General features: G+C 40.4%; 1 protein-coding gene across 2 annotated transcripts; it reads left to right on the top strand.

Annotated features, from left to right (window-relative positions):
• Nucleotides 1-898: 898 nt before the first annotated feature.
• On the top strand, nucleotides 899-16,409 carry LOC121520103 (NACHT, LRR and PYD domains-containing protein 12-like). Of its 2 annotated transcripts, XR_005992760.1 has the most exons (9): nucleotides 902-929; nucleotides 5,561-5,636; nucleotides 5,758-5,974; nucleotides 7,577-9,356; nucleotides 9,439-9,606; nucleotides 10,533-10,700; nucleotides 11,120-11,166; nucleotides 15,323-15,904; nucleotides 16,100-16,164. XR_005992760.1 is itself a non-coding variant. In XM_041803379.1 (8 exons), exons 2-8 carry the CDS (start codon nucleotides 5,634-5,636, stop codon nucleotides 15,847-15,849), a joined length of 2,910 nt encoding a protein of 969 aa, XP_041659313.1. In that variant the 5' UTR covers nucleotides 899-929; nucleotides 5,561-5,633; the 3' UTR covers nucleotides 15,850-16,409. The 2 variants fall into 2 exon arrangements, 1 of the variants encoding a protein (XP_041659313.1); XM_041803379.1 differs by having other exon boundaries at nucleotides 899-929; nucleotides 15,323-16,409.
• The last annotated feature ends 1,576 nt before the right edge of the window (nucleotides 16,410-17,985 follow it).

Here is a 17,985-nt window from a genome sequence, read left to right as displayed (position 1 = left end):
GTATCAAAAGTTCTATAAAATGAAAGGAAATCACTAATAACACCAAACAAAAGTACTTAAAGTGAACTTTTTTTTTCTATAAAATTCTGCCTATCAACGTCATGTCCTCAACTCTAATATTTAGCACTAACTCGTTTATAAAATAACTCTAATAATTTCAGTAGATTTGAGTTATGGAATTCAATTCATATTTTAGCATCTGAAACCCAAAAATGTCAGGAGGAGCAACAGTCTGAATAAATGAACAGATTACTGACACTGTTAAAAATGGCACTTTAATTGTGAGAAATTCAGGTTAGAAAACACTGGCATCATTTCTTTTGGTTGAAATCTTTGAAATAAACATTTGATTGAAATGTTTCTTTTTAAATCTAGTAAGGTCATCAAAAACTTTTGTCCTCGAATTTACAAGTTCTTAAATGTCAGTGTGGATAATCCGGAATCATGGGACTGTATTTTAAAATGAAGTGCTAAAACAGATTATACTATAATTTATCATTGATTTAACTCCAGCTGACACTCATGGCAGAGGGAAATGGCTTGTAGATCCTTTTGAAGTAAAGATACAAATATTTTTCAGTCACGGGTGGGCAGGTACACTTTCACTGTCATGTGGAACAACCAAGGTAAAACAGCAACATTTTATTTTACCATAAAAATTTGTCATGTTATTTTAAAAATATTTGGTATTAAATTTTGGACTAGTTACATATGTCAGATGGAGCAACCTCAATGAATGAAGAGTTTTATGTCACTGACCCATAAAGATATCATATATACACATATTATTAAACATACTGTATCTTGTTGTTTTTTAGTATCAGGATGGAGGAGCAGAGCCCAGGCTCTCCTGAACCCAGCTGTGTATCCATGAAGAGTGACCAGTCTAAAGGTGGCTTAATTACCTTCAAACAATCTGCAGATGGAAGGTAAGAAATGATAAAATAAAAGTTATAGATATGATGACCACGTCACTGTTGTCTCTCATTCATCATCATCTCTCCATCATCATAGAAATAATCCAGGAGGGTTTGATTTTATAGTTTTAAATGAACAGTGGTTACAGTTGAGTTCATGAGGACTAACATGGTCACTGAGAAGTGTTGGAGCCACAGTGTGTTGAAATAATTTGAGTGTATACTATGTATACACTATGTATACATAGTGAGTATAAAGACAGGAAACTGCATTCAGGTCCATGAATGAAAACATGGAGTTTTTGAACCATGTGAACCTGAGTAACCTCAATGAAATGGACATTTGATGTTTATTATTCTGAGCTTGGATGAGGTGGAACATTGTTATTATTGACTGTGTTCAAATTGAAGTTAAACAAAATAAAAAGATTGACATACCTTAATTTGAAGAACAGTGGACATGGATATTTCATTAGAGCTGAGCACGCGTCTGAAAATAGACTCCTACTAATCCTGCATTGGATTGGATAGTGGCTATTCTAGGGAGGGGCTTAGCAAAGGGTCACTTATGATCCACTGCTGATCAAACAGGGTATTCCTCCTCAATCATCATCATCATCATCATCACTGTTTCATAGCAGCTTAACTACTGAACAACAGCTAACATCAACTTATCATCACTATATAAACATATTATCTATATGTAAACATATCTTGTTGTTTTTCAGTATCAGGATGGAGGAGCAGAGTCCAGACTCTCCTGAACCCAGCTGTGTGTCCATGAAGAGTGATCAGTCTAAAGGTGGCTTAATGTCCTTCAAACAATCTACAGATGGAAGGTAAGAATTTCGTGCGCCTATCACTCCTTAGTTGTTTTGTTCAATGTCTGTTGTTTACTTGGTGTATGAATTAAATAAATAAATGAAAATGAAGAAATGATGAAATAAACTGACAGCTACGTTGACATGTTATCAGTGAACTTAGAGGGTCTTGTGAAAACCAGTGGATCCCAAATAATTCTTTTGTTCCTTGAAAAATGAATGATTCAACTCGTTTATTCTAGTAAAAGTAAAAAGTGCATGCTCTGAAATGTGCTTAAAGGTGCAGTCTGTAAAATTAGGATCATCAGCAACAACAGATTGTATATTGCAATGCTCACTCCTCTGATGGTAACCATGGAAACCAGTGGTGCTAAATGAGATGCTCATCTGTTATTTGCTCCCTTCTGTGGTACTGTAGACACAAGCAAAATCTAAGTTTATAAAAACTAAAATAATTGTATATATTCAGATTATAAAACATTAGTTGGGGCTAAATATGAATATTATGTTCCTGTTTTATCACGTTTGCTTTGTGAAATGCTACTTGGTGAAATATTACACACTGTACCTGTAAGTAGAAAATTAAAAATGAATTTTACCATCAATGATACACAAAACATCTTTAGATAATTCTGTATAAAAAGTTCCAGGCAAACAAAAATCACTGGACACAGTTTAGTTTAGCCACCAGAAAAATGTAATCACAACTGAATTGAGAAGAAGTCCTGCATGAGGACCTGGATCATTTTAACAGCTTTAGGACTGTCAGAACTGGATCAACACAGGGCTGTAGATTAATTGAAAATGAGTTTTTGCCCATAGCACTGTCACTACAGAGGCTGAAAATCTTGTAGTACAGAACAACAAACCTGTAGCACAGTAATACATAAAATGTTTGTTACATCTCTGAAACCAACCAGTAATCAAAATCTATGCTTAGTAAGTGAACGTACTTTAAAAACAAAACCAAAACAGCCTAAATTACAGCCCTCCATTAATGCCTACCAAAGCTAACAGCCAATCATGGTTAAGAATTTTAGGGTGCAGCAGAGAAGAGAGGCGCTGACGCTTCATCTCCACATTCAGACACAAATCCAGAGCAAACTGCTGGAAGCTGACTGACTTCATAGAAGTGTTGGTGCTTGAAGATAACTACAGCCATTTAAAAATCAGACCTGGAGACAGAGGAGCAGATGAGCTCCATTCATGCTGCTATTTGCTGCTGTAATCCTTTTGTTTGTATTCATCCATTTTTAACTTTAGGCAGGACCAACAGACAGCTGAAGTCTTTTTCTGTCTTCATCCTTTTTACTTAAACTTGAATGTGTTCTAGAGACTGAAGTGTTAGGTCTTTACATTTATATCTTTATATGGTACTGATATTGGCTAAATTTAATTCGTAAATATTGCTATATATTTTATAAACACTGATATTGTTAATCCCAGTCAAACTAAGAAATCAAGTTTTTTGTTCTTATGTGGGCCTTTTTAATGGATTTCTTGCAGGTCAGTTCAAAAGGACCAAGGGCCACAGTTGGCCCACAGCCCATATTTTGGACATCCCTAATATATTTTCTGATACTCAGAGTAATAGAAAACTATTTGTAACATGATTATAAATTCATGAAACACTGTTAGAGTTTGGTCCATACTGTACTATCACACTGGGGTCTGATGTTATAGAGCTAATGTAAATAAACAGATCACTCTTTTCTCTCTAACAGTGTCATGATAACATCAGCAACACTGGAGTTAAATGGTTAATAAAACAAACAAATCTATCAGCAGACGGTGCCTTTACCCTAACAATACACATAAAGTTAATGCAGTGTTGGATGTATTGATCTACTCCTCCGTGCTCCTGTCCCTCTCCCTCATCTCTCTGTGACGTCACACACTGCTGTCTGTCTGTCCATCAAATATCACACCTGTACACTAAATTCAGACGCATATTAGCGTGTTAGCCACACATCAGCAGCTACAATATTAGTAAAGGGAAAATGCATGCTTGTATACATTAACAGAAGTTAGCACACAGACTAAGCGCTCTGTCCTCTCACCCAGAGTTCACTCACTGTGGTCAACCGTGCGTATAGGAGAGGTCGAGGAGAACGGAGTAGCAAGCTAGCAGATACTCATTTTTAACATGGTCTAGCTGCAGCATACATGCCTTTATTTAAAAAATAACTTGAATTGAAGCAACGCTCCTTTGAAACATGACGACCACCTGTACTGCGTATGCCAAGAACCTGCCCCGTCTGTCTGAGCTGCTGCAGGTCACTTTCTCACCGTCGTATCAGCTGTGGAGCGTGGCCGCTCACTCTCCAGACATGGAGGATTACACGTAACGAGAGGAAATAAAACTCAGCTCAAATTTAAAATCTTCCAGAAATATAAAATTAAAGGACTGGGCATGAATGTGAAATCTCAGATCAAAATAGAGTGAGATTTTTGTGGCTACAAGTTAAACTGGAAGTCAGATCTGCATGCCTGGCATGAACACACCTCTCCCACTTTGTCATCACACCAATGCTAGGTCACATGACCCACAGGACCAGTTTTTTAAAGATTTTTTTCAATGAGAAGTTGGCAGTCATTGTTTTATTATAGACATAAAATAAAACATCCATTAGAAAAAAAGGGTAAAAAGCTTTTTGATGTTAATAACAGTTTTTAAGGACTAAAACTGGAATCATCCAAAATCTAAATCAGGAGGTCAGACCAGGAAACATCTGGAAACTAGAATGGGCAGATCGAATTGGAATCTGTGTGTCTCTGGTTTAAGTCCTACAAGAGCAAAAAATAATTCATATAGAAATGTTTTTGTAGATTTAGCCTCTTATTGTTGCTCTCAAAGTTCACTAGATTGATGTTATCAACTTTAAAATGTACAACTTTTTGTCCCTGGGGAGCACGCCCCCAGAAACTTCTAGAAAGGTCAGAGTGTCCATGATCAGAATGGTACCACCTCTGCCTCAGTCTGAACCAGGAAAAACCCTGTATGTTAATTCCATAAGGTATTTTAGTGCCTCTCATTTGGAATGGGGTTGCACTGAGGTGGCAGGAACCAAAATGAAGAACCAAAATCTGTGTTTTGGTTCCAGACCTTTTGAAAGTGGAGCCAGGTTGGTACCAGATTTTGGTATTTCAGATCAGGATGATGGATCCCTTTTTCTTAAGTCAGACACATTCTGGTTTGAGGGACACAGAATCGTATCTTTACGTTTTGCAGATGATGTGGTTTTGTTGGTGTCCTCAGCCAGGGTCCTCTGTTGTAACCCACAAGCAGACACAGGACAACCAGGAAAAGTCTCAGTCCGTTCAATTAAATAGGTTCGGTACACAGGAGGTCAGTAAAAATCAGGCAGAGGTACAAAATCGGCAGGCTAAACTTGGAATCTACTTTTTGCAGTTGATATGGTTTTGTTGGTGTCCTCAGCCAGGGTCCTCTGTTAGACCGGTTCAAAGCCAAGTGTGAAATGGACAGGATGAGGGTCAGCACCTCCAAGTTCTTCCAGGGGGTAGTTGTAGTTCTGTGATGTAGCCTGAGGTTGACAACTAGAGGAGGGTCTCCATCTTTGAGTAGAGGGGCCACCACAGCAGACTGCCAAGACTTTGGAGACCTCCTCTGAGCCAATGGGGTTTAAGTCAGAGGTGTTAGGGGGTCAGTTATTGAGGATCTGATCTCTTTCAATAAGCCTACATCCATACCAGAGTAAATGTGTGATTATCATTTAAAGCTCCTACATTTACCCTGTGCCATTTTGTTGAGCTCTCAAACTCTGTCATTAAATGTCCTTAAAGCTGATATTTTTTCTCCAGAGGTCAGCTGGAAACATCAGAGTTCTTCAATGATCAGTCCAAGCAGCATCAAACAGAGCTGGACTCCATATTTATGGTGTGTACATCATCATTTCCAGTGGAGCACATCTATCTAGATATCATGGTAAAGTGTTTTTCAGTCTGTCTGATCAAACACAGGCTGTCTTCTAAACATTCAGATTGTCTTTGTGTTCCAGCTGCTGGAGGAGAACATTATCACCTTTGTGAAGAAGGAACTGAAGAGATTTCAGAAGGCTCTGAGTCAGGAGAACCCAGAACGTCACAGTGAGGATGAGGAGGTGTTGGCTGGTGAAGATGAAGAGCAGAGGAGCAGCAGAGAGGCTTTTGTGAAGATCACAGAGAACTTCCTGAGGAGAATGAAGCAGTACGAGCTGGCTGACTGTCTGAGGAACAGTAAGTTTTTCAAAGTCAAAAGGAAACGTAGATTTAAGATGATGGAGAGATGAAGAGGAGGTTTACATTCCCACACTCTGCTTCAGTGGCGTGCACAGATAGACTCTAGGTGGTGCTATAGCACCTGCCCATTGCCCTCTGGACCAAGCAAGTGCCCTTTTAAAAATTCGTTTTGTTGTTGTTTTTTTACAGTGTAATGTACGTGGCCCACGTTGACATGATCATCTATAAATGCTCAATGGTTAAAGGCATGCCATAATAACCCCCCCCCCCGCACACATCTTTCTTTCTCCATTAACGTGAACGCGCAGCGCGGACACAAACGAAGGTGCGTTGCAGCAGCAGTGCACAGCAGCCCACTCACACCTCCTCCCTTGCCCCACATGCCAGCCAGGTAACACATAAATGAATCGAGTGTATTGTTTGCCCCCTAAGCCTCAGTTACCAAGCTGTAACCTGCATTTATTTGTCGCTGTTGTGAAGTAGCCTGTCTCATACAGCACCAAACACAGCTGAGCATAAATTAGCTGCTCACCTGCTTAACAAGCGACACTTGCCCAAATCAATAATAGATATGACATGATGACCACCACACAACGAATGTCGGTAGAGTTTGTCATTGGTACAGCATGTGAATCTATCAGTGTACTTAAGCTGAACATTTAGTGCTAAATGACAAATAGAAAAAAGTAGCCTTCTGCCTTGGTGTAATGTCACCAAGCAGTCTTATTCATATTTTTGGTCTCTTTTATTTACTAATTGCAGCGTTAGCATAATGCCTAGAAAGGAGAGGGTTAAAAAGGAGGAAGACAGGGAGGTACAGCAGGCAGCCCAGGGAAGTAGCTCTCTGCTCTCCTGGAGAAAAGCATCCACCAGCAGCAAGGAGGAAGAGGAAGATGAAGATGAAAGGTCAGAGTCAAGACCAGAGTCATGGTAACTGTTTAGGGCCTTTTAAAGCTCAGATTGTAAAGTTGAACTGTACCTCTAATTTTATTGAAATATCTTAAAAGCTGTCCACATTTTATTTTTTGTCAGTACTAAATCAGGCATGAAGCTATATTAGCCAATTATACTATTGTACCAACCATAAGTTATTTCTATGTTATAGGACTTGCAGTAATCTTGTATTTACCTTAATAGGCTATTATTAAAACTTTAAAAAAAGGCTATTATTAGCAGCTCTAGCCCTGCAGTAGGCCATCTACCAGCATGGATGATCAAAATGAGGGAGAACAAGAAAGACATGAGCAAGAACCAGCTGTATGTGAAAGAGATGACACAATAGCAAAGATAGCTACTATGCAACATGTGTCTGCAATTTTTTTTTTCCTTTCTTTGTTTTTAAATCTCACACTGCTATAATAAGGCAGCCGGCAGTTCCACATGCCACACACAGTGCCCTTATTTTTCACTGAGCACCTGCCCCCCAAAATGTCTGTGCACGCCACTGCTCTGCTTTAATATTCTGCACATACCCACTGAACATCTGAGGAGATTTTTGGATGAAACTGATGGAGGAAGAAGAACTGCACAGCCTCTCTTTTAGATAACAGCTTTTTGCAGGATCAGCTCATTCACATCATTTGTTGTTTGTTCTTTCAGGAACTCGTGCTTCAGTTTGCCAACATAAACTCAAGTCTAAGCTGAAGGAGAAGTTCCAGTGTGTGTTTGAGGGGATCGCTAAAGCAGGAAACCCAACCCTTCTGAATCAGATCTACACAGAGCTCTACATCACCGAGGGAGGGACTGGAGAGGTCAACCATGAACACGAGGTCAGACAGATGGAAACAACATCCAGGAAAGCACACAGAGCAGAAACAAGCATCAGACAAGAAGACATCTTTAAAGCTCCACCTGGAAGAGATGAACCAATCAGAAGAGTGATGACGAAGGGCGTGGCTGGCATTGGGAAAACAGTCTTAACCCAGAAGTTCACTCTGGACTGGGCTGAAGGCAAAGCCAACCAGGACATCCAGTTCACATTTCCATTCACTTTCAGAGAGCTGAATGTGCTGAAAGAGAAAAAGTTCAGCTTGGTGGAGCTCCTTCATCACTTCTTTACTGAAACCAAAGAAGCAGGACTCTGCAGGTTTGAAGACTTCCAGGTGGTGTTCATCTTTGACGGTCTGGACGAGTGTCGACTTCCTCTGGACTTCAACAAAACTCAAATCCTAACTGATGTCACAAAGTCCACCTCAGTGGATGTGCTGCTGACAAACCTCATCAGGGGGAACCTGCTTCCATCTGCTCGCCTCTGGATAACCACACGACCTGCAGCAGCCAATCAGATCCCTCCTGAGTGTGTTGACATGGTGACAGAGGTCAGAGGGTTCACTGACCCTCAGAAGGAGGAGTACTTCAGGAAGAGATTCAGAGATGAGGAGCAGGCCAGCAGGATCATTTCCCACATCAAGAGATCCCGAAGCCTCCACATCATGTGCCACATCCCGGTCTTCTGCTGGATCACTGCTACAGTTCTGGAGGATCTGCTGAAGACCAGAGAGGGAGGAGAGCTGCCCAAGACCCTGACTGAGATGTTCATCTACTTCCTGGTGGTTCAGTCCAAAGTGAAGAGCATCAAGTATGATGGAGGAGCTGAGACAGATCCACATTGGAGTCCAGACAGCAGGAAGATGATGGAGTCTCTGGGAAAACTGGCTTTTGAGCAGCTGCAGAAAGGGAACCTGATCTTCTATGAACCAGACCTGACAGAGTGTGGCATCGATATGAGAGCAGCCTCGGTGTACTCAGGAGTGTTCACACAGGTCTTCAGAGAGGAGAGAGGACTGTACCAGGACACGGTGTTCTGCTTCATCCATCTGAGTGTTCAGGAGTTTCTGGCTGCTCTTCATGTCCATCAGACCTTCATCAACTCTGGAGTCAATCTGATGGAAGAAGAACAAACAGCATCCAGATCTACAATGACACAGCTCTACCAGAGTGCTGTGGACCAGGCCTTTCTGAGCCCAAATGGACACCTGGACTTGTTCCTCCGCTTCCTCCTGGGTCTGTCACTGACCACCAATCAGAATCTCCTACGAGGTCTGCTGACACAAACAGGAAGTGACTCAGAGACCAGAAAAGAAACAGTCCAGTACATCAAGACAAAGATCAATGAGGATCTGTCTGCAGAGAAGAGCATCAATCTGTTCCACTGTCTGAATGAACTGAATGATCGTTCTCTAGTGGAGCAGATCCAACGGTACCTGAGATCAGGACATCTCTCCAGAAAAAAACTGTCTCCTGCTCAGTGGTCAGCTCTGGTCTTCATCTTACTGTCATCAGAAAAAGATCTGGACGTGTTTGACCTGAAGAAATACTCTGCTTCAGAGGAGGCTCTTCTGAGGCTGCTGCCAGTGGTCAAAGCCTCCAACAAAGCTCTGTAGGTGAACTCACAACTGCACTGATAAAAGTAGTCTGTATTTAGAAACATGAACTTATTTCTACCTCTGTTTCTGTTCTAGACTGAGTGGCTGTAACCTCTCAGAGAGAAGCTGTGGAGCTCTGTCCTCAGTCCTCAGCTCCTCCAGTCTCAGAGATCTGGACCTGAGTAGCAACGACCTGCAGGATTCAGGAGTGATGCTGCTGTCTTCTGGACTGAAGAGTCCACACTGCAGACTGGACTCTCTCAGGTTAGTGCAACAACAATGACAACTGAGTCAAAGTCTCCCAACTAGAAAGTTGTAGGAACTCCAGAAACCTGTGGGACTCAATGAAAAAGATGAGGACCATGTCCCCTGCTAAGAGCAGTATTAATGTGTTCAATGAGGGAGAAAGGGCAAATGAGTGAAATGATTTTTACTGCAGGTTTGAAACTAGAGACTTCTCACAGGAACAAAAAGAAGCTTTGGACATTTTAGCTGCACTGAACTCTAGTGACTGCTGACCAGCATGTTGTGGAGAGACTTTTTCACTCATCTGTCCTGATAAGGCACCAGGACCAGACGGCATCTCTGGCCGTTTATTGAAATCCTGCAGTAAAGAATCTGCAGAGGCCTGGTGCCCCATCTAGCAGAAATCTCTGGACACACATTCTGTTCCTTCTATGTGGAAGCGCTCTGTTATTATTCCTGTTCCTAAAAACCAAGCTGTAAAGAGAATCATGACTTTGGCCCAGCAGCTCTTACTTCAGTTGTAATGAAGTGTTTTGAGTAAATTGTGATGAATCTGGTGAAAGAGGAGGTCAGCTGGTTTTTAGATCCTTTTCAGTTTGCATACAGGAACAACAGAGGAACAGATAATGCCATCATAGCTGTGACACATTTCATTCATCAGCATTTAGAAGATCCTGCCTCTTATACAGCTCTTTTATTTGTTGATTTTAGGGTGGGGTTATTTATTGATACTCAGTGTCTTATGTTGAAGTGTTTTTCATTCTGGCTGCAGTGTGGGTGAAGAGCCAAAGACAAATGTCTCACTCTGTGGAACACTAAAGTTGATCTGATCTTAGGATGGGGTGTTGAAGACTCAAAGTACCATGAGCAGGCCTGGATTCTGGGACTGTAAGGCCTCAGTTCCAGCCTTTTTCATGAGTCTGTTTTTGTCTCTGTGTCTGTAGTCTGTCTGGCTGTTTGGTCACAGAGGAAGGCTGTTCTTCTCTGGCCTCAGCTCTGAGCTCCTCCTGTCTGACAAAGCTAGACCTGAGCTACAATCATCCAGGAGAAGGAGGAGAGAAACTACTGTCTGCTCTACAGAAGGATCCACACTGCAGACTGGAGACACTGAGGTACAGACAGAAAGACACAGAGAGACGGACTGTTACTAGCTACTAAAGTTGGCTCTCAGCACTTCAGCTATACAAGGGCTTTATGCCTTTATTTTGATAGGATAGTGGATGGATACAGTAGGAAACTGGAGAGAGGGGAATATTGATTATTGATTTTTGAGTACAGGCCTATTGTATAAGAGAGGGATATGAATTTGGAGGAAAATCACTGACTGAAAATGAAGTGGCCCTCTTCTTCTTTGGTGATTTTTATGATGGTGATCAAACAGATCTCAGATGTGCTACTGCCACCATCTGGTGATAGTCCTGCATAACAAGCAGATAATCTAAAGGAAAATGAAGTCAGATGGAGATTGAAAGTGTTTCAATCTATCCTGACCCATCCCTGATGTCTAAACTGGCTCTGTTTCTTCCTCCAGGCTGGACCATGGTGGACGGCACAGACTGAAACCAGGTCTAAAGAAGTGTGAGTGTCTGAGTTTTTGATTTGTGAGAACACAATGATGAATTTGACTCCTGAATCAGGTAAGGATCTGAAGCAACAATGATTGAGGCTGTGTCTGAATCCATCTCAGTCTTTGGGTCTGAGAGTATGAACGTCCACGTTCACAATCACTGACATTCATCAAACAGAAACAGTTTTAGAGTTCTGAGGAGAGGAAACACTACGGCTCAGTCCCTCAGAGGCTGGATTAGACTTTTGCTGTCTGTCATTTTGACGGACAGGGTCTTAACAATTCCATCATACTGTTTTACAATCAACGGTGTCCAAGTCAGTGATAGAGCCCACAGGCTACCAGAGGAATATTTGAATAGATTTAATAACCTCCATCATGGACCATGTGTGCAGAATAGAAAAGGTCTGTGTGTCTGTCTGTGTGAGTGTGCTGGCACGCAGGGTCATCCTCATTATTCCAGTCAGTCAAAATGGCGGACAGCCTTCAAAGTTTTCTGTCATCCTATAAAAAATTCTGTCAGTGACGGAGAATTTTCAGTTAACGTGACCTCTGCAGTCCCGATGTCCCATGTTCAATATTTAGGATCATAAATCCTGTCGTGTGTGGTGAACACCGAGGACAGCCGAGCAGACACGAGCCGAAGGAGGAAGTAAAACGACAGGCAACGATAGTAAACAGGAAGTATAAAATTAGATGGACATCAGAAATGAAGGAGCAACTTGTTGATTTGTGTCAACAACAGTGTTAATTTCATTGACTAAAACTATGACTAAAAATGTTTGTGTGGTACACTTTAAAATTTAAGGACACTTTCATTCCCTGTATTTTCAGTTTTGTTATTCTTTTAATCTTAGAATTATTTAATTCAATTCATTTTGCTGTTTACAAAAGTAAACCACTTTAATTTTAGTTATGGAAAACCAAAGTGGTTATGTTCTCCACATTTTATGTGTGAAGGAACTTTAGTTCATGAGGAGAATGAAGGGGGAACTCATGAGCCTAGGTGTGTTGCGCCGGGGTTACCTTCTGTGAGGGGCCGCCCCTTCTCAGAGGAAATTCGGGAAGAGAAATGCATGGTTTGGGTCTTCATTCCTCTGAACTTTTCAACTGTGTTTTTCAGGTTAGTACACTGTGAAATTCACAAAATTATACCTCTTACAGCTAAACAATGTTAAACTAAACTAAGCGTGAGTTTGAAGTGTTTTGTTGACGGACTTAAGTGCGTTATAAAGACTTAAAAAGAGACCTAAAAATAGTGCCACTGCTCAGCGTGGGAAACAGTCAGCCTGCAACCTGTTAAGCTTACAATGTTTACATTTCTCTGAGGTTTGAACTCACTGTTAACATGAAGGTGTGCATTTCAAAACACTATATTTAAAGCTGGATCCCTGAACATGACATATATTTTGCTATCACTTGTTTTGGTGTGAAAATGTTTATAAAATTCACGAAGAAGTTTATGGAGGTATTTTGTTGAAATTAAAGGTATAGTTCCTGAGCCTTGTGGAATTAAAACCTAACTGTTGTTTAGAATAAGAAACATTTCCCATGCAGTATGTCTAATGTTTTTGATAAAAAACAGTCTTATATTGCAGTAATCAGTTTAAAGGGCAAGTCTGTTGTTTTCTAGTGCCCTATGAATTTCTATTAATTCATGTGTCTTTCATCTGATGTAATTTTACTGTGTGAATCTGTCAACAACAAAGTATTAACATTGAAAAGTAGCACTCTGGCATTTGAGAATGTTATGAAACTAACAATGAGAACAGATGAGAGAAACCATACGAATGGACTTTATTAGAGTAGTGTTGTCACGATACCAACATTTTAGTATCGATACTGGTACCAACATGTATTTAAATACTTTTCAATACTTTTCCAAATAAAAAGAGAACACAAAAAATATCATCATTGACTTCATTTTTATGGAAAATCTTAGAACTATAACTATGCATCAGTAAAAAAAAAAAAAAAAAAATACCACAGAGGCAGGCTTTTCCAATACATCATGCATGTGTGCATTTACAGCTCTGGAAAAAATTAAGGGACACTTCAAATTTATCGTAAATCAGCATGTCTGCATGTATGGAAAAAGTTTGAAAATCACTGTGAGAATATAGCTATAATGTAATACAATAATATAAAATAAAATATTATAAATAGGCTATTTAACCCTCTGGGCCCTGAGCCATTTTTTGACAAATTTCTCTCGCCTGGACTTATTGTCTTTAAAGGCTTGTAAAATATCGACCCTATGGTGCACAGCCAAAGTTTAAACATCCTTTCTTTTTATGACAACCTGAGCTTTAAGAATATGAGGGCTGTAATAGTGTCATTTGAATTATAAAAAAGTTATAGCACTCTAAATACAAAAGAGAAAACAAAGCTGAATTTGAAACTCAAGGATTTGTATTGAAAACACATAGTGAACATTAGTGACTAAGCCTTTTCTTTACATATACTCATTCTTCCATGTCTTGGGGATGAAAAAGTAAAAAAAGTAACATCCTGTGACTACAGGTTCTCAAGATATGTACATAGATACAAAAAATGTCCATGCGTTTTTTGGCAATGACAGATACTCCAGGGCTTGCTCCCTGTTCATATTTTTGTGTTTGCCATCACTGAACGCCTTTTTCTTTCTCTGTAATGCTCTATCTGCTCTGTAGTCCATCTCCAAACATAAGTTGAAGTGTTTGGGCAGGCGCAGTTACAAACAGCATGACGTGAGAGAAGCACCATCTTCTTATTGGTTGAAAATCCTCCCAAGATGCTTTGCATGACAAAATGACCTCACTGCCCAAAACAAAGATGGCGGCATCCGCAGAAGATAATCAAAACACGATCGAAAATGGATTAAAAATAGATAAAATGGCATTTATAATCAGCTCCAATGTGTGCAGTGGATTTAATCTTTAAAGACCCTGAAAAGTCACCGAAGTTCCAGGCTTATTAGAACGGCGTCCTTTAGAGCTACAAGGACATCCGAGGTAGCAAATGAACAGTGAAACCGTCAGCTTTCACGGGATAAAAAAACAGTAAGCGACTGTCACCTATGGTTCAAAAGTTATTAATGTTTTAATAAATAATAATTACAATGCGGTGACGTCACGGGGCGAAGTTAAAAAAAAAAAAAAAAAAAAGTACCGGTCTCATCCAAGTGCAGTATAGTAGTGTTTTAAATGCCTCAGTACCCTGGTACCAATTTAGTGACGGTATACTGAACAAGCCTATATTAGAGTAGCATATGGACATTTATACAATGGATATTTAAACAGATATTCATGCATAGGGGGAAGTTTTGCATGATTAGGTCATGTGTTTTTGATTTCTGTAATAAAGAGAGGAAATTCGGGAAGAGAAATGCATGGTTCAGTCTTCATTCCTCTGAAGTTTTCACCTGTGTTTTTCAGGAATTGAGAGGCGCTGAACCAAAATCATTTGTTACAGTGGTACCTACCTTTGAAACATAACATTTGTCGACAGCCTTTTTTTCCATGAGAAAAACTAGACTAAGACTAACAAAAATAGATCTGTGACAAAAAGTTTAGTTTTCATCAAGATGTCTAAAACTAGACTAAAATGTAATGAAATCCATTGAGGATAAATCTGTCAAAAACAATGCAGCTGTAGTTATTCTGTTTCTCAGCTCTAGAAAGCAGGGATCCAGGTTTGGCTAGATGCATAGAATACACTACCTGGGTTTGGTACCAGATTTAGGCCGGAGAATAAATGCTTGGACTAAAAGTAAAGACTAAAATGTGAGGACTTTTTTGGACTAAAACTAGACTAACACTAAAAAGGATAGAAATGACTAAAACTACTAATGACTCAAACTAAAATGCATTTCATGTAAAGACTAAAACGAAGACTAAAATTAAAAATAACTGCCGAAATTGGACTCAGGAAGTGAAATGAAACACATGAATCTAAAGTCGAAGCCATAGAAATGTCTGGACTTTGAACTGTTTGGTGTCTGTCTGTGATTGTGGAGCTGCAGCTCACTGTGATTTGTTCACATTCAAATAGAAACAGGAAGTAGAATTTCAGGGCTGATAAACAGGATTCAGGGCTGAATATGAAATGTTAGTTTGACTCTGTCAGTAACCTTGTTTAGGAATGATCAGATGATAACCATCAGCTGTGTCTCCTTCTCTCCATCAGATGCCTGTGAGCTGGAAGTGGACACAAACACAGTGGACAGAAGACTCAAACTGTCTGACAACAACAAGACGGTGACACGTGTGGACGAGTATCAGCCATATCCTGATCATCCAGACAGATTTGACTGTTGTCAGCTGCTGTGTCGGACTGGTCTGACTGGTCACTGTTACTGGGAGGTTGAGTGGAGAGGAGAGGTTGATGTATCAGTGAGTTACAGAGGAATCAGACGGAGAGGAAACATGGAGGAATGTTGGTTTGGACGTAATGATCAGTCCTGGAGTCTGAGATGCTCTGATGAGAGTTACCATGTCTATCACAATAACATTGAAACAATCATCTCCTCCTCTCCTTCATCCTCTGGTAGAGTAGGGGTATATCTGGACCATCCTGCTGGCTCTCTGTCTTTCTACAGAGTCTCCTCTGACAGACTGATCCACCTCCACACCTTCAACACCACATTCACTGAACCGCTCTATCCTGGGTTATGGTCAGGTCCAGGTTCCTCATTGTCTCTGTGTTCTCTGTAGCTCAAACTCTGCTGTCTGAATCCAAAGCTTAGTCAGACTACACACTAGATGATTTATCAGCTCTGATTAACCTGATTGATTTAATTCAAAGCTTGTCAGTAATTCTTTTCACTAGTTGAACTTGCATTGGTGTATATGTCACTGTTGAACTGCTCAGCAGTCATTTTGATATGATCAAGTCCATTTTAGTCTTGTTTTAGCCTCCATACTTCTTGTTTGGTCTTACCAAGCCCACAGACACAAACAGCTGATCAGATACTCTGAGGTGGAAGAGCACGTAGCCTGTAGCCGAAGCTCACATTGTAAAATAGTGCCACACACAGCGACTTTCTCTGTGAATAATAACACGCTTCAAAAATGTTTCATACAGCGTACAATTGAGCCAACATTGTTGTAGGAGCCACATTTGAGTTTTTATTGACATGCTTTTATTTGACATTGTTGACTTTTCTTTCATTTTGTGGGCGCCCTCCGCAGGTGGTGAGGGCGCTGGCCTATTAGAATGAGTGGCTGACGCACAGCCAGGAAGATGAGTCACAGCGCAAACTGTCATTGAGCGCAGGCTTAGATAGCTGTGAATGATTTGTATTCAGAAACCCTATCAAATGAACTTTTGTTTTCCATTGATCTTTTTATTTTGGTCATAAACAAAAGCAACTTTGAAGCAGCTCTCTCAGGATTGATTTTTGGAAGTCTGCATGTGTGATGATGAAGCTGTGATGATGTTCCTATTCTACCTGTGGTAAAAACATGAATACTGGAAAAGGTTCAAGGACAAACCTGATTTTAAAGTTTTACAATACAATTCATCAATGAGGAGCTATGGACGGATGCTGGAGGACTTTGAGAGCGGAGAAAAGACAAAGGAGACGCCAGCCTGAAGCGTGGCACAGCCAACAAAGAAACACTTCACTTATTTATATTTGTTTATTGTCCAGAAAATCATCCTGTTTATTTTGAGCATCTAAATATTGTATGAGCTGCACTGACATTAGTAAAAGAAATAATAATAATGTTAGGGACATCTAGAATTATAAATCTGGGACTTTCTGTTTTTAATCTATGAACCGAACCGTGACCTCTGAACCGTTACACCCCTAGTACTCAGTAAATGTCAAACATGTTCTAGCATTAGATAAATGTAGATTTACCTTTGGTGTAAGGGAGTGCAGTCCTAATGCCCTCCCACCTCCTCTGCTTCTATTCTGTCCTCCTCTGGCCTCCTTTCTTGTTCCCTCTGAAAAAAGTATCAGACAAATTGAGTCATCAATCAACTTAGAAATGGAGAACAAAATACCTGCACACTATGGGTGACATAAATGTCATGACATCAGATATATTTCTATGTACCTCTCAGTGGAGAGTGCAGACCTGTTGCCCTCCACCTCCTGTCCTCTCCTTCAGCCTCCTCTGTCATCTTCCCTCTTTTCTTTCTGCTTTTGTTCTCTGAGGATTTCATAAATGTATAAACGGCTCAGACATTTAGGGGTATTTACGGTTAACTACTCATGTGCAAACGTCACAGGCATGATGCAAGCACCAAGAGAACATGCATGGAAAGCACATTTGTTCATAAAACTGCAGAGTCAGACCTGTTTCTAAGTCATTAGACAGTTGTTTATTACTTACCCTTTGACAACGTCCTTTTTTCCTCTTCAAGATACTCAGTTCCCAGTGCTGAGTCAACGACAAGACACTGTAACCTTTAACAATATTGGATCTGAAGTAAAGAGATACTGCTGGACCCGTCCATTGCCCCATGAACAACCAGCTTCCACCTAATCAGTTTGGGATTTCCGTCAACGTGCCATCTGAAATGTGGATGTGGAACAGAATAAACCCACCGAGCTATTGTTGTAGTTCTCCTGTGTAGGACATCAGCTGAGTCAATCCTTCACAGTGACTCTCTTACACATCGCTTTTGAACCACAATATTTTTGAGTGCAGATGCCCCATGAGCATCACTTCACTGGTACTGTTAAATTTTAATGTGGGGATATTAAATTCTTGCAACAACTTATAGAGTGTTGGCCTTGATACTGCAAGAACAGATGCAGCTTCAGTGAAGGTGGTTTTCAGAGCAAGAACATTTTCCAGCTCCTCTTTGGAGATGTTATGCTGTCCTTGGTAATTGTC

The sequence above is a fragment of the Cheilinus undulatus genome, linkage group 13 (genome assembly GCF_018320785.1).
Source record: "Cheilinus undulatus linkage group 13, ASM1832078v1, whole genome shotgun sequence".
Classification (NCBI taxonomy): Eukaryota; Metazoa; Chordata; class Actinopteri; order Labriformes; family Labridae; genus Cheilinus; species Cheilinus undulatus.
This window is presented reverse-complemented; position numbering and strand designations above follow the sequence as displayed.